This window comes from Rutilus rutilus, assembly GCF_951802725.1.
Source record: "Rutilus rutilus genome assembly, chromosome: 1".
Classification (NCBI taxonomy): domain Eukaryota; kingdom Metazoa; phylum Chordata; class Actinopteri; order Cypriniformes; family Leuciscidae; genus Rutilus; species Rutilus rutilus.
The window spans coordinates 30,992,652-31,016,817 of record NC_140209.1 but is presented as its reverse complement, the minus strand read 5'-3'; the positions used below and the strand labels follow the sequence as shown (position 1 = coordinate 31,016,817).

General features: G+C 38.5%; 1 protein-coding gene across 2 annotated transcripts in view; it reads left to right on the top strand.

Annotated features, from left to right (window-relative positions):
* Positions 1-23,420, top strand: part of LOC311306254 (uncharacterized protein) — a 72,852-nt gene extending 49,432 nt beyond the window's left edge. For both annotated transcript variants that reach the window (XM_084434575.1, XM_084434576.1), the window contains 10 exons: positions 5,975-6,460; positions 7,918-8,367; positions 15,958-16,215; positions 16,304-16,558; positions 18,972-19,214; positions 19,390-19,647; positions 20,944-21,246; positions 21,339-21,587; positions 21,666-21,749; positions 22,050-23,420. In XM_084434575.1, coding sequence (XP_084290701.1) covers positions 5,975-6,460; positions 7,918-8,367; positions 15,958-16,215; positions 16,304-16,558; positions 18,972-19,214; positions 19,390-19,647; positions 20,944-21,246; positions 21,339-21,587; positions 21,666-21,749; positions 22,050-22,116 — 2,653 coding nt within the window. In that variant the 3' untranslated portion in view covers positions 22,117-23,420. The remainder of the gene's footprint in view (positions 1-5,974; positions 6,461-7,917; positions 8,368-15,957; positions 16,216-16,303; positions 16,559-18,971; positions 19,215-19,389; positions 19,648-20,943; positions 21,247-21,338; positions 21,588-21,665; positions 21,750-22,049) is intronic.
* The last annotated feature ends 746 nt before the right edge of the window (positions 23,421-24,166 follow it).

The window sequence follows — 24,166 nt, the reverse complement described above, 5'->3', positions numbered from 1 at the left end:
TAAAATGGTGCGGTATCCTGTTGTAGATAAACATCAACCTCTCCTGTTGACAGTTGTTCTGTGGGAAGAGTGTGAAAAGTGTTCACATCCCCTGCACAGCCTGGAACATAACATTTATATCCATGATCTGCCATTTCCGCTTTTGTCCTTGCTTGCTTCTTCACAATACCTGCAGAACTTCTGATGATTCGGCTGTGCAGGTCCACGTTAGCACTGCCTGGCCTAGAACATGGGCTGGTATATGCAGATTTTGGGTGCGTAAATATGAATGATCCTGACTGCAACGTCACGTCGGTGTTATGTTGGGATTTGCCGTTTTTCAGCGGTCTTTTGCAAACATGAGATTTACATATGAAGGAGGAAACAATTGTGTTTGAGGCTCACGGTATGTCAGTTTCATGGACAGAACACTTATTAGTCAGCTATGCCAAGATAAATACAGTTTTCCATTCTATGGCACCTTTAAATAAAGAATACATATATACAAAATAATGAAAAGTAAAGAAAGAAAGAGGAAATAACAGAATGGCAAATATCACAAACAGTTAATCTATGAGAGCCAGCAAAGAATCAAATCACCTTAAGGCAGGGGCAAACAATCTTAAACACATCTAAATATCCATATAAATAATACTTGCATTTGGTGCTGAGCAAGAGAGTGTGTGTGTGTGTGTGTGTGTGTGTGTGTGTGTGTGTGTGTGTGTGTGTGTGTGTGTGTGTATGTGTGTGTGTGTGTCTCTCTCTCTCTCTCTCTCTCTCTCTCTCTCTCTCTCTCTCTCTCTCTCTCTCTCTCTCTCTCTCTCTCTCTCCCTTCTCTTTCAGTTCTCTGTCTCTCTCTTTTAATAATGAATGAACGGTGCCAGAGACATTAGGAAAAGAGCCATGCTGAATGAAGTGATGAAACAGAAGAACCTAGATGTTATCTTACTACAAGAAACACACAGTGATGGAAAAAATGCTGCTGATTGGGCGAGGGAGTTTGAGGGTATTTCTATACTGAGCCATCATACTTCAACAAGTGCTGGAGTTGCTGTTTTGTTTGCAAAAAGTTTTAGTCCAATTTCATATGATGTTGATGAAATCGTAAAAGGCAGACTTTTAAAAGTAAGAGCTTGTTTCGAAAATAATGTGTTTGTTTTCATCTGTGTTTATGCTCCAACTGCTGCAGTTGAAAGGATGGTTTTTTTAGACACATTATGTTCTATCTTGCAAAGTTGTTCTTCTGAAGAATATTTATTTTGGGGGGGTGATTTTAATTGTACTGAACACGTACTGGACAGAAACCACATTGAACCTCATTTGCCTTCCCAAAAACGTCTCATCCACATAATAAAGAAGTATGAATTATGTGATATCTGGAGGCAATTAAATGGAACTGAGAGACAATACACATGGGTTCATACAAGAGATAACGTAATGTCGCTTGCTAGATTGGATAGAGTTTATGGATTTAAGCATCATCTTAATATTTTTAATAAATGTTCAATTATTCCTATAGGCTTCTCAGATCATGGAATGGTGCAATGCTGTTTTATTTTAAGCTCTCTCAAACCTAGAAGTGCTTACTGGCATTTTAATATTTCTCTGTTGAGTGACAATTTTTTTAAGGGCTCTTTTATTTTTTTTTGGGAGGAATACCGAAATACAAAGCACGAATTTCAATCAGTACAACAGTGGTGGGACTTTGGCAAGGTTCAAATTAGACAGTACTGCTGACAGAACACTCACAATGTTACTAGAGAGATGAGAAGATCTTTGGAGAATTTAGAAAATGAAATAAGTGAATGTCAACAGTTAGCGGAATCCACTGGAGATAATCAATATTTAGAAATTGGGTTAAGGAAAAAGGCTCGGTTAGATGATTTGCTGGGGTATAGAATACAAGGGGCACTGGTCCGGTCAAGATTTCAGAGTATAGCCCAAATGGATGCGCCGTCCAAATACTTTTTCAGCCTTGAGAAAAAGAATGGGCAAAGACGCTTGATTCAAGCTTTGCGCTCTGAGAATGGGGAGTTGTTAGTAGAACCTGGTGATATCCGAAGGAGAGCGGTTGGTTTTTATCAGAATCTATACAGAAGTGAGTCTGAGTCGGGGAGCAATGAAGGAAATGCCTTTTTCACTTCCTTACCCCAGATGTCTGAAGAGGGTAATGCAGCCCTTTCAGGTGCGTTGAGCTTGGGAGAGCTGCATAAGGCCCTTCAAGGCATGGAGTCTGGGAGGGCTCCAGGAGTGGATGGTCTCCCAGTTGATTTTTATAAATCATTCTGGACGGAGCTGGGAGTGGATATACTACAGGTACTGAATGACAGCTTGTCTGAAGGTATGATGCCGCTGAGTTGTCGTAGAGCAATAATCACCCTCATACCGAAAAAAGGGGATCTCACTGAAATAAAGAGCTGGCGCCCCGTCTCACTTCTGTGCAGCGATTACAAACTGTTCTCAAAGGCCTTAGCTAACAGACTGGCTGGAGTGTTGGACGAGGTCATCCATCCGGACCAGACCTATTGTGTTCGTGGTAGATCAATGTTTGATAACATTTCACTAATTCGTGATGTATTAGAAGTTTCAAAATTGTTAAAGTTAGATGTGGGCTTGATTTCTTTGGATCAAGAAAAAGCATTTGACCGAGTCGAACATTCCTATTTGTGGGGGACTTTGAGAGCTTTTGGTTTTAGTCAAGATTTTATAGACAAGGTCAAAATACTCTATAGTAAAGTTGAGAGTGTACTGAAGATAAATGGCGGCTTATGCGCTCCTTTCCAGGTTCAAAGGGGTATAAGACAAGGATGCTCCTTATCTGGGATGCTATATTCTTTGGCCATTGAACCATTGTTACAACAAATAAGACAAAAGGTGTGTGGCTTATGTTTACCCAATTGTAAAAATAACATTGTTTTGTCAGCTTATGCTGATGATGTGATGGTTTTAATTAGTGGACAAAATGATGTACAAATTTTACTTAAATTAATTAGAGATTTTATGTTGTTATCCTCTGCTAAAGTCAATTGGACAAAATGTGAGACACTGTTGGTTGGTCAGTGGGTTGATGGCAAACCAAACCTTCCTGATGGGTTAGTTTGGGGTAAAAGAGGGATTAAATATTTAGGTGTTTTTTTGGGTGATGATGTAACTCAACAGAAAAATTGGGAAGGGGTGTGTGAAAAAATTAAGGGCCGTCTGGAAAAATGGAAATGGTTGATTCCAAATATGTCTTATAGAGGACGAACTCTTGTTGTAAACAATCTGGTTGCCTCCTCTCTGTGGCACAGGTTGGCTTGTGTGGATCCTCCAAAGCAACTTCTAGCGAAAATTCAAGCTGTTCTTGTGGACTTTTTCTGGGACAAATTACACTGGGTACAACAGAGTGTTTTATACCTGCCCAAGGAAGAAGGAGGACAAGGACTCATGAATTTACAAAGCAGAACCGCTGCTTTTCGGTTGCAGTTTCTACAGAGATTTTTTGATGGTGCGTCTGATGTGAGTTGGAGGGCTGCTGCCTCTGCCATATTGCAAAACTTTGGGGGGTTTGGGTTGGATAAACATCTTTTTTTGATGAACCCCGTAAAAATGGACTTTTCAAAGATGCCGTACTTTTATAAAAAAAAAATTTAAGTGTGGAGTTTGTTTCATATTCAAAAAACTGAACGCTCATACTCTCTTCATTGGCTGTTAGAGGAACCTTTGATATTTGGAGCACGTCTGGATATAACGAACAATTGTAATTTACATGGGTTCAGTTCTGCTCTCCAAAAATCCAGGGTTGTCACTTTAGGACAGATGTTGACTTTGGCTGGCTCAAATTTGGAGAATGCAGAGATGGCATCCCAATATTTGGGTATTAGATCTGTTCGCCTTGTTTCTTTGTTTTTGTTTAAACTGAGATCAGCTCTCACAGATGAAGAGAACCAAATGTTAAAAGATTACAACTCTGGGACATATACTCCCAATGCTCAGGACCTTTTTCCCTGTCTAGAGTTTTTACCTAATCTTGATGGGTGTACAGGTGTTTTTTTTAAAGAATTGGCAATCTTTGTGGTTGGATTTATTGTCAACTAAAGGTAATTTGTTGTATAGAGCTTGTGTTATGGCTTTTAATAAGACATATTTTGAAAGAAAGGTTGATACACCATGGCGCTCTTTTTTGGGGCTAGATGAAAATGTAAAACCTGAGTGGAGATCTCTGTATAAGCCGCCATTATCAAAGAGGGCAGGGGATTTACAGTGGAGAATCCTTCATGGTATCATTGCTGTAAACTCTTTTATTTCTGTTTTAAATCCAGAAGTTAGTTCAGAATGTCCATTTTGTTTGCAAAGGGAAACAGTGTTTCATGCGTTTATGCAATGTTCTAGATTACAACTTTTATTTATGTTATTAAAAGGAATATTTAACTGTTGTAAAGAGATTTTTTCTGAAAAAACTTTTATTCTGGGTTTTAAATATAGTCGGAACAAGAGGTATGCCTGTCAACTTTTGAATTTTGTTTTGGGACAAGCAAAATTGGCAATATATACCAGCAGGAAAAGGAAAATTGAGCAAAAGCCTTGCCAAAGCATCACTGAGGTTTTTTTAATGCTGGTGAAATCAAGGGTGGTGATTGATTTTAAATTTTATAAAACTATGGATGACTTGTCTAATTTTGAGACGATTTGGTGTTGTAATGGAGCATTGTGTGTTATTTCTGAAGATGAGTTAGTTTTTTCTTTGTAATGTCCCCCTCTTTTGTGAGGCTTGATGGTACCTGTTATTGTGTGTTGGGTTAAGGTGTTTTGATTAGTTTCTTTCCCTTCTGTTGTAATAGTTGTGTGAATTATTGTGAATAAAGATTTTTTCAAAATTCAATTCTCTCTCTCTCTCTCTCTCTCTCTCTCTCTCTCTCTCTCTCTCTCTCTCTCTCTCTCTCTCTCTCTCTCTCTCTCTCTCTGCTCGGTGCGTGATTCGTGAGCTTGAAGTGTTCTTCGAGTTCTTCCAGAGGGCGCGTCGTTCGCTGGAAGTTTAAAAGGTTTACTTGAAAGTAAAGTTGCCGAAAATCAAGAGGATGTTGTCTCATCCGAAGGACAGGAAAAAGAGCGGACAGCGAAGAAGGAATGAGTGAAAATGAGCGATTGTCGTCGTCCTTTAAGGATAAATCAGTCCACACCTATTTTGGCTGAAATGATCAATAGTAGTTATGAACGTTTAGCGGGAGAGAGTTTCTTTGTCTCCTTCTGACAGCCTAATCTGCATGTGTAATGATGTCAGAATTGGTAATTTTTACTCCAAAGGATGGTAAAAATAGTATTATACATTGTATTGTAACACTAAACATCGTAATTAAGGCGTAACGAGAGGAATATTTCGATACCAAGAAAGATATGGCTGGAAGAAGCAGAGAAACATTCTTACACTTATAAACACTTCGAGTTTAACTAACACAACTAGAAAGTTGTAACTAGGCTAATATAAGCTGGGGGCATTCATACACACAGGAATATATCATAGACATTTTGGGATGACTTAATTATGAGTTAAATGGAAAGAATCTGTGTATTTTGGGTGCGTTTCTCCTGTTTCCAAGCCACATGTTCTTTCGTTCCTGGCGTGAGAGGGAAGTTGAGTTGATTCAGATCTTTATGAAGCTCACAAAGGTGTTTCTGTTCAGCCTCTGACAGGACACTAAAGTGACAATGGGGACAATTTGATCCAGACTCATTGGCGCTAGGCCTGTGATTTACATGAAGTCCAAAAAGGTTAAAAGCTTTCTGAAGCTTAGAACTGAATCGGTCATCGTGATTCAGTCCTGACGCTACACTATATCCTGTATATGGACCTTGGAAAAAGTGGAATAAATGTCATTAGAGTCTGTCTTCATGTATAAATGTTACTTTTATGTTTCTTATTATCAGAATAATTGTTTTTTTGCACTCTATAGTTGATTTATAAATGCTGTATGTTGTCATAAATTAACCAGATTTTTATTTCTCTGTATTTGATCAGGTTTAGGTTCTATGATGATGATGATGATGATGATGATGATGATGATGATGATGTAGAAATGAAGAAGAAGTCTGCGGTGAAATTCCTGCTGAATCTCAGTGTTGCTGCTGTAGAAAATGTCACAGTTACAGGAACAAGATTCTCTACTCTGCTGTCGTCTGTGTGCAGTTACAAAACCTTCCCTTTTGATCAAGAGTGGTATGATTATGATGATCCTGATGAACAGAGTAATTTCCTGCTGGATCTTTACTCACATGTGAAGAACTTTGAGACTCAAACAGGCAGGAGTTTCCTTCCAGTATTACAGTCAGTTTTCCAGTCACCTGATGTCTGGATAATAGATCTCTCACAGAGAAAGACCTCCGTCCTCCTGGAAGTGCTGAAACTCCAGACAAAGAAGAAACCAGTAGAGCTGAGAGGATGTTCAGAGGAAGAGAGTGAAATGAAGAGTTTCCTTCAGTGTCTGCCCTACATCTCACAGCTGAGGTACCTGAATTTTTGGATATTCTCTTACTGTACCTACTTCTCCATCAGTTTCACTTCACTGTATTTTGAATCTGTTTGAATCTGCGCACATTTTATGCCTTTAAGCTCAATTTTAAAAGTCAACAAAACTATAACAGATTTACATTATATACAGTACAAGATTGTAAAAGTAACCAAACATTTATTTTTCTTTTATTGCTTGTCAGTCTGAGCGGAGCGATAACATCTAAAATGTCCATGCAAGTTGAGTTTAGTAAAGTCCAATGCTCATCAACACTTAAAAGATGAAGCGGGGTTTCCAGCATCAAAATATTGCACTTAGTTTTAAACAGTGCTGAGAAGTCAGTACTAGAGGTGCTGCTTAATCTCCTTGACCAACGCCTAGAGTCCCCCTGGGATACAGGTTTGATGGTAGTAGAAGTCTTGAAGATTATTGGCATATGGTCAGAAAAGTTAGTCTCACAGATATTTGTGTCGTCTATTTGCAGGTTATGGGTTAAAATTAAGTCTAACATGTGTCCTCGTTTATGGGTAGGGCTTTTAACCCCTTGTATTAAATCAAACGACTCTATCAAATTTAAAAATTCACTTGAGAGGGTATCATTTGCACAACAAATATGAACATTAAAATCACCCAGAAGTAAGAAACAGTCATAATTCGTAGACATTGCGCTCAAAAGATCAGAGAATTCCTGAACGAAAACCTTATTTGGTTTTGGGGGCCGGTATATTAAAGCCACCGTAACAGGGTTCATAGCAAATATGCTGTCTTGGCTTCCCTGGCTGTTTTCCAGGAAGCCGTCCTTGGGTGCTGAATCTTTGAGCAGTTCTAATATGTCTGTCTGTGGTGAGCTCTGTGGGCAGGGTTCAGCAGATATTGAGTCTGTGAGCAGAGGTTGTTGTGGCGGAGTGGTGTTATCATTGTCCTGGTGTGATAGGTCAACCACATGTCCATTTTGCTGCTGAAGTGAAGACCCGTGGTCATTCATACTGTGTCCAGGTGTGTGTGTGCCGTTCAGATTGAGTGGATTGGCACACACTGCAGAAGGATGATTGAGGGAGAAGTAGATATTGTCCTTTAACACTCTTGAACCAAGTTTGTTTGGGTGATGGCCATCCCGATGAAAAAGTTGTCTCTGACTCCAGAAAAGATTGAAGTTGTCAATGAGGTTCACTCCTTTTATATTGCAGGTTTTTTGCAGCCATGTAAAAATGTAAGTTGATCATTTCAGGACACATAATGTTGTAAATATATTTGGGGAAAATGTATTCATTATAAAGTGTAAATTACAGTATTTAATGACTAATGTGCTTTTTTCAAGTGTTTACAACAATGTGAGCTGAAAACAGGAAACAAACACATTATTTACATTTGTATTATTTAGTCAAGTATTTAGCTATAATAAGTTCTGTGATATTTCAATTTATTCACATTTCTCATTTCCATTTTGTTACAGATTCTCTAATCTGAATGAAAGTGTTCAAAGCAGATTTCTTCTGAGACTCTTGATTAAAGCAGCAGAGACTGAGACACAGACAGGAGAGCAGAAGCTGAAACTGTTATCATCAGTCTGCACCTACACATCTTTTCCTTATCAAGAGACCTACACATCTTTTCCTTATAAATGGACTGACAGAATTAAACAGAGTGATTTCCTGCTGGATCTTTACTCACATGTGAAGAACTATGAGACTCAAACAGGCAGGAGTTTCCTTCCAGCATTACAGTCAGTTTTCCAGTTACCTGATGTCTGGATCATAGACCTCTCACAGAGAAAGACCTCCGTCCTCCTGGAAGTGCTGAAACTCCAGACAGAGAAGAAACCAGTAGAGCTGAGAGGATGTTCAGAGGAAAAGAGTGAAATGAAGAGTTTCCTTCAGTGTCTGTCCTACATCTCACAGCTGAGGTACCTGAACTTACATGCTTTTGTTGATTTAACTCTCAGAGACCCAGACATTGATATTCATGATGTTATTTCTTTTTTCATCATTAACATGTTTTAGGAAGGCATTGGTGAGAACATTTATTTTGTTTATGTATGTTTTGGATTGGGGTGTAATTTGGAAAAACATTGTTAATTTACTATGTTGATTTTTAATACAGCAAGTGAAAGTTTGGGATTCACAAAACAATTCAATTCACACATCTATATATGAAATACTATATTACAATCAGTAAGGACAAATTCAATATTTCAAAAGTTTAGAAATTTGACTATTAAAACCAAGAACTATTTTAAAAAAAAATCAAGTTGAACAAAATAAAAGCTAAAGAATCTGTCCACGACTGTTGAACCAAATAGCGTCTTTCTCCTTTTGTCACTTACATTCGGAAAGTACATTTTTCTCCATTAATTGTTTGGTTTTAACAGTTTTTTTCCATTGTCTGGTATAATCAAAATAATAGAAATGCTCTCCTCTGAATATAACTGTAGGCTGTGTAATGTAGTAAATTAATACAAATCATTGAGATATTAACAACTTTACACAGCATAGAAAATAGATTAAATGATTTGGAGTAGTTTACAGCGGGGAAAACATTATTGAACACATCATCATTTTTCTCAGTAAATATATTTCCAAAGGTGCTATTGACATGAAATTTTCACCAGATGTTGGTAACAACCCAAGTAAGCCATACAAAGAAACAAACAAAAATAAGTTCAGAAATTAAGTTATGTGTAATAATGTGAAATGACACAGGGAAAAAGTATTGAACACATGAAGAAAGGGAGGCGCAAAAAGGCATGGAAAGCCAATACAACTGCTGAAAACTTACAGTAATTAAAAAGGAATCCAGCCCCCTGTCAGTGGAAATTAATAACAGCTGGTACAGTCACAAATGATGGCCTACAAAAAGGTCTCATTGCCAAGGTGTCACACAAGACACATCTCATGATGGGTAAAAGCAAAGAGCTGTCTCAAGACCTTCGCAACCTAATTGTTGCAAAACATAATGATGGCATTGGTTATAGGCGCCATTCTAAGCTTCTGAATGGTCCAGTGAGCACTTTTGGGGCCATAATACGGAAGTGGAAAGACAATAATTTCACCATAAATTTGCCTCGACCAGTGCTCCTCGCAAGATTTCTGAGAGGAGTGAAAAGAATAATCAGAAGAGTTGTCCATTATAGTCATACAGATAATATGACATCATTCGAAACAGTAAAATGTATATTTTTATTTGTGTACATTCAAAATGACTACAAAATATAATGTCATTGAAAAATAAATAAAACAACATGATGCGCTGCTTTAGCGCGTCTCGGTCTCTTTCGATCTTTCTGGCGCTCACCAAAAATGAACCAAAATACAGAGAATAGCCTTCTTGGCGCGCCTACTTTTGGAAGTCAACATTTAGATTATTTAACGTTAAATGCATTATATATGCCTGAGTCACTTTTGAATAAATCACAGCGTGTTTCATGATAAAACGTGACTTAGCCTTTACAGTCCAGAAAATAGGCTATAGGTTATAGCAAATTCAGACCAACTGCTGGTCTACACAGAGAAAAAGCCCTTTCTAGGCTCTTCTGTTGTACCGAGACATTCGTTAGTCTAGTTGTTTGATGAGAAAATTAAATGTAGCCTATAGTTGCAATACACGCGTTAAGTTTTGTAAGCTCCGTGCAACTGCTGCAGCGGACTATTATTACTAGAATATTAGAAATCTAATACTCAAGCTGTTTTCTCATTTTTCTCTTAATATTAAATAAAAAAACGACTGAACGAAAGATACACGGATTCTCTTGAACCACCACCGCGTTTGCGGCAGAAAACTACTGCAGTGAAGCCAAAATGCTCTGTTCGACTTTTCTGAGATCCTTTACTCTTCCCTGTGGATGACCTGTGACCTACTTTCTGTAAGATCTGAATTTTTGAGATTGAATTTTTGAGATTGAATTTTTGAGATTGAATTTTTGAGATTGAATTTTTGAGATTGAATTTTTGAGATTGAATTTTAGAAAACTGAATTTGAAGTTCCGAATTTCTTCATCTTGAAAACTTGGATCTGTATTTTTTTAAACTGAATATTTGCAGTATAAGAATTCAGAACAAACAAATTAGCTGTTTGAAAATACATGTCTATAAAATTCAGCCATAAAAACATTTCAATTTGTTAAATTTCAAATGTTCAATATTCGTTTAAAAAACTCAAATTCAAAACTATTTAAACTACCACCTAAAATTCTATTTTGTTAGATTACACTTGCAAATAATTCAAATTTACACAATTCAAATTCAAATCTTTTTGTCATATTATAAGCTCCATACAGAGCGAGCTGAGTGACGCTTTCGAGAACGCGCTATTCCATTTGCAGAATAACCGGACTCGTATGGAGGGATTATTGGGTCAGATTGAAAACTAAAAGTCTAAAACTAAAAGTCTTAAAGGAGTCATAACCTAGTATTACCTTGGATACCTACTGCTGTATTATAGTCTTTCAGGCCCTTCTAAAAAAGAAAAGTGGAAAAAAAATAAACACAGAGCTCCTCAGACCCTTATTTCTGAAGGCATTATTGTCTCGCGAGATCTGATGCGATATCTGAAGCTAATACTCCCGCTAGCATACAATAGCCGCATTAGCAGTTAGCTGCAGTTTGTTACACACAGTAGAGCAATAAAAACTCAGTCTTACCGTTTCAATTTCAGGCAAGTCTCTGATGGTTGGAATTGCACCTTTTTCCAAACAGAGCTTCGAGGCCAACTTCGCCTGATATTGCCCCAAATTTGTGTATGATTCCTGTGTGAAATGTTTAGCGCAGACTCCTAACGATAAGCCAGTTGAAAGGGTTGTTGGGACAGCGTCATTAAAAATGAATTTAATCCACTGGTCCCTGATAGTTTGGTCTGTTTTTGGTAGAGAAAACACATTTACATGTTGTTTGTGGCAGTCAACCACAGAGCAACTCAGGTGTGTACTCGTTTCTCCATCTTTCTCGACTGAACTGAATCTGAGGGGGAGAGGGGCGGGCTTCCCGCGGCATAGGTTTGCGGTGTCCATATATGGTATATCCTGCCCCGTCATGACGTCAAGACGGGGCTGAAATCAAAATCTCGTATTTGAGTGCGCGTGCACGCGCGCTGGTTTATTTACCCTGAGGTAAACAAACGCTTCACTTTTAAATATCGGCTTCCCGGCCAGTGTATAATCGTTAGGCAATCATAACATACATTGATTCTCGTGGAAAAGTGAAAATTGCAGGTTATGTCTCCTTTAAACGAAAACTAAAAGTCTAAATTTGAAACTAAAAGTCTAAGTCGAAAATGAATTTGGTATTTAGGATTGGGCATTTTTAAGTTGTAATAGATAGCACACAGATATAGTAATAAAGAAGCTGCTTGTCTCTTGCCACGGCTTTCACAATATCACTGTGGTCTGTTACAATTAGATCTGCGCGCGCGCACCCACTATCAACAAGCGTTGTTATTGTCAACAAGCTTCCCTGTACTTTTTGAAGCGTCCTTGACAGGGCGGCCAGAGCTTCTTTGCAGCTCAAGTCGGCGGCAGTGTGACCGTGTGAACGTACAGTTACTGTTTCCTAACCTTGTTTTTTCTGATGCGTTGCGTTAAAAAAAAAAATATATATATATATAGAGAGAGAGAGAGAGAGAGAGAGAGAGAGAGAAAGAGAGGCTATATAGCAAAAAAACTGAAACAAGCACATCTACTGGCAATGTGAAAGGAGTGTATCTACTCCTGTTATTGGGGTTAACCGTAGTTAAAAAAAATAAATAATGCGTATAACAATAGCCTACTAAAGCATGTTAGCAATATCAGCTAATATAATTAGTAGCTAATGTTAGCATCTTACCTGCTGCACTGGCTGCTGCTTTCTCGTTGTCAGACCGATAGCACTCCTTTCACTGGTGACTTTGTGTGTGAGGCCACATAAATGTTACAACGCTGTCATTAAGTTGAAGTTATCAAAATTAAAAAGTACAGTCCTTGCTCCAGCCCTGCTCACTCGCTCTGTTTGGTTTCATTACAGTGTGCTCCTCAGCACTGGGAGCTCCCTCTGCTGTCCATAAGGTGCCATTTCAAACCCAGCCTCCAGTATTTGGGCCACGCCTCCTTATTTGCATTCACTCCTCAATCCTCAATCCTTAAATGCCCAATCCTCAAATTCCCTATTCTAAATCCACAAATCCTAAATCCTAAATGGCTAAATGATTAAATGCCCAATCCTAAATACCAAATACCCAATCCTAAATCCCTAAATGCCCAATCCTAAATCCTAAATGGCTAAATGACCAAATGCACAATCCTAAATACAAAATGCCCTATCCTAAATACCAAATGCCCAATCCTAAATACCAAATGCCCAATCCTAAATACCAAATGACCAATCCTAAATACCAAATGACCAATCCTAAATACCAAATTCATTTTCGACTTAGACTTTTAGTTTCAAATTTAGACTTTTAGTTTTCGTTTAAGACTTTTAGTTTTAGACTTTTAGTTTTCAATCTGACCCAATAATCCCTCCGTAGACTCGCGTCGTCGGGAGTCATTCTCCTGAGTCGGACTTGGCAAGACCGAACTTTGCGTACTTGCTTTTGAGAAACGCCTAATGTCGGCGCTTGGCTTCTTGTGACAAACACTCCGGGAAGCAAGAACAAGATCGTTGTTTATGTCGCTTTCTTCTTTGCGTGAAAATGACGTCGATCGCTTCTTTCCGGCATAGGCTACACCACGCCTATCAAGTAAGGGTACTGTTGGCAGAGGAAACTAGAGTTGTTCCGATTCCGATACCAGTATCGGAAATGCCGCCGATACCAATCAAAATGCTGGCATCGGTATCGGCGAGTACTTGTACCCATGTACCGATCCGATACCATTTTCTTAAACAATAACATTACCTAGTAAAGCACGCTAGCTTTGCTTAACGCGGCAAATCGGAGATCAGTTCTTCTTCGCTGCTCTAAACAGTGGTTGCTTGTGGCAACGCAGGAAGTTGTGCTGTTGCCACAAGCAACCACTGTTTAGAGCAGCGAAGAAGAAATGAAAACGCGCGCTGGCAGTATGTCCGCTGTTTGGCAGGAGTATTTCAGACTGGACCAACCAGCCATTAAAACGGCGACATGTCTCATATTCCATACTGTAATTTTGAGGGGTGGCACAAGAAGAAGCAACTTCAACACGAGTAACTTAATAAAGCATTAAAGACGCGTCACCCCGCAGAACACGACGGTTACATAAACGCAAGGGCAGAGAAGGATGAGCCGCGCCAGAATCAACAATCTCTGGAAGCTTCATTCAAACGAAGAGAAAGGTTTTCAAAAGACAGCCAACGAGCGATACATTTATCCAACAAAATTATTGAGTTTATTATTCTGGATGACCAGCCGCTGTTCAGTCATCGAAAACAATGGATTTCGCCGCTTAATTGAGCATTTGGAGCCCCGGTACAGTTTGTCTGGTCGCAAATACATCTCTGAAACAGCGTTCCCTATTCGAGATAGTGCGTAAACACATTTCATGTAAAATAAAAGATGTGAAAACAATCAGCTTTACTACCGACATCTTTAGTTGAGGTTTATTTATACACTATTACTCAAGTCTCTTATTTCACTACATTGTGGCTGCACTAACGTTAGATTGAGTACAAGTTACTGTTGTACCTTTTTTTTCTTATGTATTTCAAAAATGAAATGCCGTTTATTTAGCAAATTGTTTCTGGACTTCAAGTTATAAAGAGATTATTTTTCTTATATTATTCATAGTTATATAACTAAATAAAACAAATACCTTTTTCAGTTTATAGGATTAGATGTGTGGCTGCATTTGAAGTTCTTTTTCACTTAAGAAAAATAAATAATATATTGCTGTGAAATGTATGTCAGATAATAAAAATACTCTAGTTCACTGTATGTATTTGTTCATGTTTTATTAGGGGATTAGTCTGAAGCACACCATAAAATAATTATATCAATTCATACAGGGCTAGTATGAATTGCAGCTGTATAGATACACACCCAGGTATCGGATCAGTACTCGGTATCGGCCGATACCCTGAGTCCAGGTATCGGAATCGGTATCGGGAAGGGAAAAAGGGTATCGGAACATCTCTAGAGGAAACGCAAGCCGATTCATGGTTTACCGAACCGTACCGTACTGTACTGTACCGTACTGCACCGCTCAGTCACGCTACGCATCCAGTGTAGACAGCAACAGCATCACTGATTATAATGGGTTATATTTGCAACTCACACATAGACACAGTGCCTGTGTATTCCCAGGATTTTTTTTTTTTTTTTTTTTTTGTGATAGCACACATTATTTATTATTTTATAAAGTTAATTTATAATTTATATATTTAATTATTTAAAAAATATATAAACACTTAATCAGTTAAAAAACGTGAAATACTAGAGACAGATAACAGCTCCTTCATAATTGCACCATTGATGCATTGCTACACGATCATGGAAAACTTGGAAATTGAAATAGGTAATTTAAAATTGTTATTTAAGCCATGAAAAATCTAGAGACAAAAAAAAGTAAATATGTAACTATTGTAGTAAAATATGGAATTGTTTTGCTCAGTTATGCTCTGCTGTAAAATATTTTATCAATATTTTGCACTCTTTGTTGCATAGAAGCTTATTAGTTGAAGTCATAATTTACAAACTGAAAACATTTACTGACGTTCCAGAAGAAAACACAATGCATTAAAATGCAGGGGGTGTAAATATTTACACAGGATAATTGGGGATAAATTTGTCATCTGGAAATATGTAAGTATCTTATGCAGCTTCTGCAGGACAGTACTAAAAACTAAGATCTTAAAATAAAATAAGGATCATCCAATCCTCCTTTTCAAAGCTTTACACCCACCGGCTCTTGATGTGTTGTGTTGCCTTGAGCATCAGTGAATGTTTGCAGCTTTTGATAGTTCAGGAAACAACACATATGAACTGGATATTTTTGTAAATTCAGTTATTATTATGTCTTGTGGTCTATATGTAAACAAATATCATGTGACTTGACCTGTACATATATTTAAAGTTCCTCTCAAATTACTGTTCATGCAATAAACAATATTAAGTAGTTTATTTTTGATAGAAAGTATTAAAAAACTAAAAAAAAAATGCATTTTATCTAGTATTTAATACAATTTCATTAGAAATCAAAGTGAATCATTCTGAATTTGGAAAAAAAGAAAAGAAAAACAAAACAATGCTTCATAAATTAAATCAAGTGTGACCAACAAACATTACATAGTTTTCGAAATTCCCCCCCAAGTCACACAATCCTAGAACGGGGCCTGTGCGAGACATGAGCGCAGTGGTCAAACACGTCCGTCTAGCGCATGATTAAATTGAAAAACAACGGACAAGTAGCGCAGAGAATGGAAAAACATGTTCTGTGTGAACTGGTCCTAAGAGTCTTTAGATTTTTTACACATGAAATACAATGCATTGTTCATTTCTTTTTCCAATTGTAATGAGTCATGTGTCATTGTAATCAAGTATTTATTGTATTTTTCAGCTGTTCTGAGCAGTTTTTGTTAACTTTAGTTAAAGTGGTTCAGCTCAGAGAGAATCCAGAGCTGGTGACTTTACTGTTGGAGGTTCTCGGCTCCTCCGTCAGTCTGGAAGGAAGTTTACCCAGTAAAACCTGCATGTCTGTGGGAAGAGTCTTACGTTTCTCTTCTGACAGACTCAACCTCTCTCTACAACCTAAAGCCATCTCTATAAGAGGAACAAGGCTTCTCTTCAGACACATCACACACATACACACACTCAGGTACAGACAGGATTATTAATAATCATCTCAAATGTTGATCTTGATTAATTTTCCTGCTAATATTTACAGTGTGTATTGTTTTGTTTAGGCTGAGTGGTGATATGGTGCTGAGAATAGTGCAGGTGTTGAGGTCAATGAGGGCTCAAACTCCTGTCACTATTAATGAACTCACACTTGATCTGAACGGTGAACGGCTGTCAGAGAGGAAGTGGTCCAGAGTCCTGAGCAGTTTGGCCATCTTTCTGAGACTCTGGACTGTCCAGTGTTTGAACCTAACTGAATCCAAGATGGCGTCTGTTTCTCTATGTGTCCTACTGTGTCACCAGAGCCCAGTGATTCTCAGGTATAAGACTATAAAGCTGCGTTCACACTACAAGCGACTTGGTGCGGTCGCTAGTAGGCGTTCCCACTACTGTTTGCCTAGTAATGTTTGTGAGTGACATTCACGGATGTTACTCCATGTTGTAGAACAATCCGTTTTCTTGCCACTACAAACAAACATTTTCAGTACATAAAATGTATAATATTAAAGATGAACGAGAAACAGCGAGTGCTCTTTGCCATCACGGCTATCTAACTGCAGCAAACAGGCAAATTCCGGTCTATCTGAGTTCACAAAAGCATTCAGACTCGGAGTTAGTACCACCGTATGTACACGGACACATATCATACATTATAGGACAGTTTCTGACTACTAAAATGAGCTTCTCATTCTTCTTGCCTTGGTCGGACTCGGCACTGAAGAGTGACGGATCACGTGCACCCCACTTCACTCCTATTGGTTGTCGCTCCCGAAAGTTGCTCTTCATTTGCATAAAAGTTAAACAAATCTCAACTTTGTCGCGTCGCCAGACACGCCCCATCCGGTTGCCAACAGTTGCTAATTGTAAATTACGGTTGTAACAACGGTCAACAACGGTTGTAAATTTGGAGTGCTGTCAATAAAGAGAACAACGACAAAAAATGGTGTTGCCTACACCATGTTATCCTCATTTTAAAATTGGCACCCTGCTGACTTCAATGGGGCAAGTTTTAAACCTGCTTTTAGCCTCTTAACATCCTTGATGTGTCATTACAAGTGCACAGCCATTGTGAGTGATTCCTTCAGAGTGAACACGGTGAATCTGACTGCAGTAGATGTGAAAGATATGAATAAAAGTGATGTTAATTCAGCCAGCGCTCATACCTGTATTTACATCCTGTTTCCGGTCGAAGTCCATAGTAGTCGATTGTCGAGTTCACGTGCATATGTTTAGTTACCTATGATCACGCGCGTGAACTCAACAATCGACTACTATGGACTTCGACCGAAAACAGGATGTAAATTCAGATTCACCCATGTTCACTCTGAAGGAATCACTCACATTGGCTGGGCACTGTATGGACAGCACTTCAAAATGTACAAAAAAATGAGCTCAATGTTAAAATTGACCGGAGTTCTCCTTTAAGACACATTTCTATGGGGCGCCGTTTGTAAAGCGGCTCACGCTGAAAATAACAGCAACATTTTTTCACATTTAGCTTCAAACATCATTTAAAAAACTGGTATGAATTTTTGACGGTCACTTTTTAGCACATTTACAACAATATTTGTCAACTTAGAGATACTTTAAATAGTTAAATCTAAATATTGAATGTTACACCTAAATGTTAAACGTTAAATCTAAATGCTAAATCTAAATGTTAAATCTAAATGTTAAATCTAAATGTTAAATCTAAATCTAAATCTAAATGTTAAATCTAAATGTTACATTTAAATCTAAATGTTAAATCTAAATCTAAATGTTAAATCTAAATCTAAATGTTAAATCTAAATCTAAATGTTAAATCTAAATCTAAATGTTAAATCTGAATGTTAAATCTAAATCTAAATGTTAAATCTAAATGTTAAATCTAAATCTAAATGTTAAATCTAAATGTTAAATCTAAATCTAAATCTAAATGTTAAATCTAAATGTTAAATCTAAATCTAAATGTTAAATCTAAATCTAAATCTAAATGTTGAATCTAAATCCGGTTACCGGCATTTTGAATTTGCATATTAGTTAAATATTTAGTTTCACCCGAAACATTTAGATTCAACATTTAGATTTAGATTTAGATTTAACATCTAGATTCAACATTTAGATTTAGATTTAGATTTAACATCTAGATTCAACATTTAGATTTAGATTTAGATTTAACATCTAGATTCAACATTTAGATTTAGATTTAACTTTTAGATTTAGATTTAACATTTAGATTTAAAATTTAGATTTAGATTTAGATTTAATATTTAGATTTAACATTAAGATTTAGATTTACATTTAGATTTAACATTTAGATTTAGATTTAACATTTAGATTTAGATTTAACATTTAGATTTAACATTTAGATTTAGCATTTAGATTTAACATTTAGATTTAACATTTAGATTTAACATTTAGATTTAGATTTAACATTTAGATTTAACATTTAGATTTAGATTTAACATTTAGATTTAGCATTTAGATTTAACATTTAGGTATAACATTTAATATTTAGATTTAACTATTTAAAGTATCTCTAAGTTGACATATTGTTGTAAATGTGCTAAAAAGTGACCGTCAAAAATTCATACCAGTTTTTTAAACATTGTTTGAAGCTAAATGTGACAAAATGTTGCTGTTATTTTCAGTGTGAACCGCTTTACAAACGGCGCCCCATACATTTCAGCAGTGTTTGACCTTATATTTATCATGGCATAGAAATAAAACATTGAATTCTGTGTTGTGTAGACCATCTAAAGAGAGTCTCCAGAAGCTGGTTGAATGTGTGTATGAAGCTCAGGAAGAGGAACTGACTCAGCACTTCCTGCAGAAAGTGGGTGGAGATCTGACTTCCTGTTCCTTGAGCTGGGAAGAGCTTCACTATTTCCTGCAGCACAGAATTCAACAAATCACTGTGGACTTCAGAAAGAGCAACATTCAGTGCAACATCAGAGAAATGCTGCCATTTCTGAACAGGATTCAGTTTAAACGGTAAGCTGTTCAATAAATTATTTATATCTCAAAAACACTTTAGAAATGATATAAAACCTCTAAATGAATGGCAAGATTTAAAGGTTTTATTTTTTCACATAAAATCTTGGACTGAATAAGAAGTGATTAAAAAAGATCAATCTTTAATCATGATGATTTGTGTGTGTGTGTACAGGATGAGCTCTATCTTCATGCTGTCTGTAATCACAGAGATCTATGAGAGCGGCTCTGTTGAGTGTGTGTCCAGTCTGTTGAGTTCAGTGAAGAACTACATCACCCTGCAGAGCAGAGATCTGGACTCTGTCCACTGTGCGGCGCTGCGCTTCACACTGCAGCACTGCACTGCAGTTTCACTCGACCTGCTGTGGACCTCCATACCAGAGGAGGAGCTGGAGAGCATTGTGCCTCTCTTCAGACACGTCTCCCACATTAGGTCTCGCTGCTTTTCTCTGGAGAGGCTTCTCAATGCCAAGGCTGTGTTCCTCCTTTACCAGTCCTTCTGAAGCATTGAACACTGGAGTCTAGTGTATTTCATATTAAAAATATATTTTAAAGAAAAAAAACTATATTTAAAAATCTTTGTTTTCTGACTTAATGTAGTGCTAAATGGCAATCATCCGTGGTCTCAAAGGCTGCTTTCCAAAGATCCTATAAATGGAAACAGACTTCGACAGTGTTGAATGACGTGAAAGTGGAGATATGCAGCCTTTCATTTGAGAAACTCCTTATTTCTCTCTTCTCCTCTTTCTCTCGGCCTGTTTGTAACATTCAACAGATTTTGTGTGATAGAAAAGCCTTATGGAAGGCTTGCATTATTTTGCAACTAGTTAAAGACAAATTATTTTGTCAGTTCTGTCAGAACCACTACCGTCAAATACGATTGACAATTAGCATACAGTTTGGATTGGCGGTATGGTTCCGTTCTGGGCGAGAGCAGCAATATTCCCCCTTGGGGTAAACAGAACAGAACCAACATGAAAGTTTGCAAATATATTTAATTCAAGATTTTAAAGTACAAAATGATTCGATAATTATTCTGATTCAAGGGGAATCAGAATGCCAAATCCTGAGCGAGAGGAGGAGCTGGGGATGGAGGAGGGTAATTAGCTCCTGAGAAACGCGATAGCTGCTGATAATACTGAAGGAGCTTATGTATACAGTGATAGGCGTCGTATTCCTAATAGGTAGATGTGGATCAACTGATGCGAGCTTGACTAACGTGACCTGCCAGAACTAATGCTATGCTTGATTTGTATTTTATAGGGCAAAAAACTGTGTGTGTGTTTGTTTGTGTTTGTTGATTATGTGTGTGTCTGTGTTCAGTGTTGATGATGTGTGTGTCTGTGTGTTCAGTGTTGATGATGATGATGATGATGTGTGTGTGTGTGTGTGTGTGTGTGTGTGTGTGTGTGTGTGTGTGTGTGTGTGTGTGTGTGTGTGTGTGTGTGTGTGTGTGTGTGTGTGTGTGTGTGTGTGTGTGTGTTCAGGGTTGACAGGCTGCTGTTACTGAAGATGCTTCGCTGCTGCAGTGTTGGTGTGTGTGTGTATGTGTGTTCAGGGTTGATGATGTGTGTGTGTGTGTGTGTGTGTGTGTGTGTGTGTGTGTGTGTGTGTGTTCAGCGGTGATGATGTGTGTGTGTGTGTGTGTGTGTGTGTGTGTGTGTTCAGCGTTGATGATGATGTGTGTGTGTGTGTGTGTGTGTGTGTGTGTGTGTGTGTGTGTGTTCAGGGTTGACAGGCTGTTGTTACTGAAGATGCTTCGCTGCTGCAGTGTCTCTGATGTCCAGCAGGAGTTTTCCTCAGTTCTGCTCTCCGTCCTGCAACACAAGCTGGACTTCTCCTGCCGTTCTGCTCTGGATCTGACCACAAACACACACTCTGAGACTCTACATCTGACCACTGAGGACTGCCGTGTGATGACCACAGTCATTCAGAGAGCTCACACACACACACAGCTGATTCTACAGGACTGTGAGATTAACACAGCTGGAATGGACCAGCTGTTCCCAGTGTTACATGCTGTGAAACTCTGGTAGAAACATCAACAGATTACATTCATACACACACAGACAGAAATCTAATATAAATATAAATATAAATCATCTCTTTCTCTGTGTGTTTCAGCTGTGATAAATCTCTGCTGCTTCAGTTTCTGGCTCATGTGAGTCCTGAGGAAGCGGAGTCTCTTTCTCGAGCTCTGGGTGACGAGGTGGACCTCAGTCAGACTCCTCTGGAGCCGCAGGTCTGTCGAGGTCTGGCGCTGATTCTGGAATATTCTGAAGGACTGACTGAACTGGATCTGAGTCAGTGCCGTCTCACTGATCCCAGCCTGGATCTGCTGCTCCCAAACCTCCACAAAGCACAAAACATTGAGTGAGTGACTGAGACACGAAGTATGAAGTATAATGTAATATTTTAGCGTTTTGTCTGATTTGTTTGTTTGATCTGCAGTTTTAGTGGCAATAGCATCACTGACACTGGGGCTCTGAGAATCTACAGTATCGTCTGTCGCAACAGTGACATAAAGACAGTAAGGTGTGTGTGTGTGAACGTCACAGAATCACATTCCCTTCTAAAGTTATTTGAGCTGAAGTCTTACAGTAGCAACAAACATGAGGCTCAAAAATAAAACTGTGATCTCTGAGTTGAAGTGATTTCTCTTTGATTCAAGGCCATTTTGTTTCTGTTTTTCCTTTGCTATCTACTACAATTTATCATCCATTAAAAATAAATTAAAACATTGGCACAATTTATGTCTACAAATCTGATCTCTGTTCGTGATGGTGTGTTTGTTTCAGCACTGTTTCTAATATCAATGTGTGTGTGTATCTTTAGGCTCTTTAACAACAGAATTGAATCCAGAAAGCTCTTCCTCACAGACCCACGATTTGAGATCTGGTGATGATAATAAACTCTCTCTGGAATCAACAAGCAGGCGAAACAACCAGTGCAGATCTAGAGAGATGAGGCTCGTGAAAAAGTAACAGGTGTGAACACTTTTGAAGAATCGGCCCATCAGAGTCCCAGAGATGAATCTAGCAGCAGATTGTAAACTATATTCATGCTTCATCATCATCATTTGTGAATGCTAAAGATGCTTTTGATATATTTAATTTTCAATTTCAATGTCTTTCCAGTAGAGGGCAGCAATTGTAGCTACCCCACTTGAATGATGGTCAAATTACTCCTTAAACTGATGTTTCCATTAGCGTTTTATTCGTGACACTCATGTAGACACCGTAAGAGCTACAGCAAAAACACAAACAATTAAAACAAACAAACACTGTCACTCCAACACATTAACCAACATCACAATAAAACGATACAATCACAAAAATGATAAACATTACACTTAGTTTACCTTATAACCCTCAAATGGGATGCACAAAACTTCATGGGGGGAAGAAAACCGTCATGCATTAAGCTGCGTCCTTCACGAAAGTGTGCGCACATACACATAGCGGAAACAGAGCGCGCTTTATACACATGTTGGTGCACGTTAAGGCCGTATCATAATAAAAGTCCTTCAAAATAACTATACACATAAATCGGTACAGACCTTATAAATTCAAGCAGATTAGTAATCATTTACAGCAATGATTTGTTAAAGTGAAGTGACAAGAAGGCCCAGTTTGGTAACCCATACTCAGAATCTGTCCTCTGTATTTAACACATCCAAGTTAGTGCACACACATTAGGAGCAGTGAGTAGTGAATACACACACACAGTTGGGTGTCTCGCTCTCAGTCGTTTCCTGCCGGTATTGGGAATCAAACCCACAACCATTGTGTTACAAGTCCGACTCTCTAACCATTAGTCCACGACTTCCCTCTCATGAATAATGAAAACATCCAAACTGAAGGACATACAGTAATGTATTTACACCATTGATTACCTGATCTTCTCCTCTTCATCATGAAGAAGAGTAGAAACCGTTTGACTGCCTGAACTCTAGTGTTTACTGCAGACAGAATACAAGAGAGACGTTTTACTCATGAAAACACACTCACCTCATTCCTCCGACTGAAACGATTGGTCAGTTAGGAGAGTAAAACTCAATTTAGTTTTTATATCTTCTAGTTCTTCCTGAATGTTATGGAACTGAGACCGTTGAAATATAATATTACAAATGTTAACAGGACGTACAAGGTGTCACACTGTTACTTGACTGGTTCTCTTACGAGAGGTTCTCTCGTATTGCGTAAGTTGCTTACGCATCGGAAAGTCTTCTTTCTTCGAGATCTGAAGCCAAAAAATTATCCTTAATTTTGTATTCATTGTCAACGCAGTGCAGCAGCCGACAGACCTAGGCAGGCTGTATAAGTGTGCTCATTGGCTGCTCGGCGGCAACTGCTTAAGCCTATCAGTGAGCGCTCTGAACGCGGCAACCAATCGCGCCCTCCACACCCTTCTAACCGTCAGAATGGGTGTGGCCAGCGTGTATATATTCAGTGCTCACAGGCTAAAATTCAGATTTTCTTGTCTTCAGCGAAGCTCTTCGCATTGCTGGATCTTGAGAGCCGCCGCCGTTGAAACTAGCGACCAGCAAGCTAAGGACAGCGCCTGAGGAAGCCGGCTGTCTTCGCCGCCTTCAGCCATCCGTGCCTGCTACGCTATCCGGCGACATATCCTTTACATTATTACTGTTACTGTGTGTATTCTAAAAGAGCACGAGGCGTTTTTATCAAAACGCCTCGTTTTTCCTGCGGCTCGTGCCGCGCCCCGCTCAGCAACGGAGACCGCCACCTCTTCTGCGCTCTCTGCCTGGGCCGCGGGCACGCCGCCACCACACTCTCTACGGGCGGCTGCCCCGAGTGCAAAGAGCTTTCAATGTCGACCCTGTGGGCTCGACTTGAAGCTTTCGACCAAGCTGTCGCTCCGCCTGTCCCTGCCGGGCCGCGCAATAAGAAGCGCCGCTCGCAGAGACCACCGGAGACTGTTGTGACTGAGGA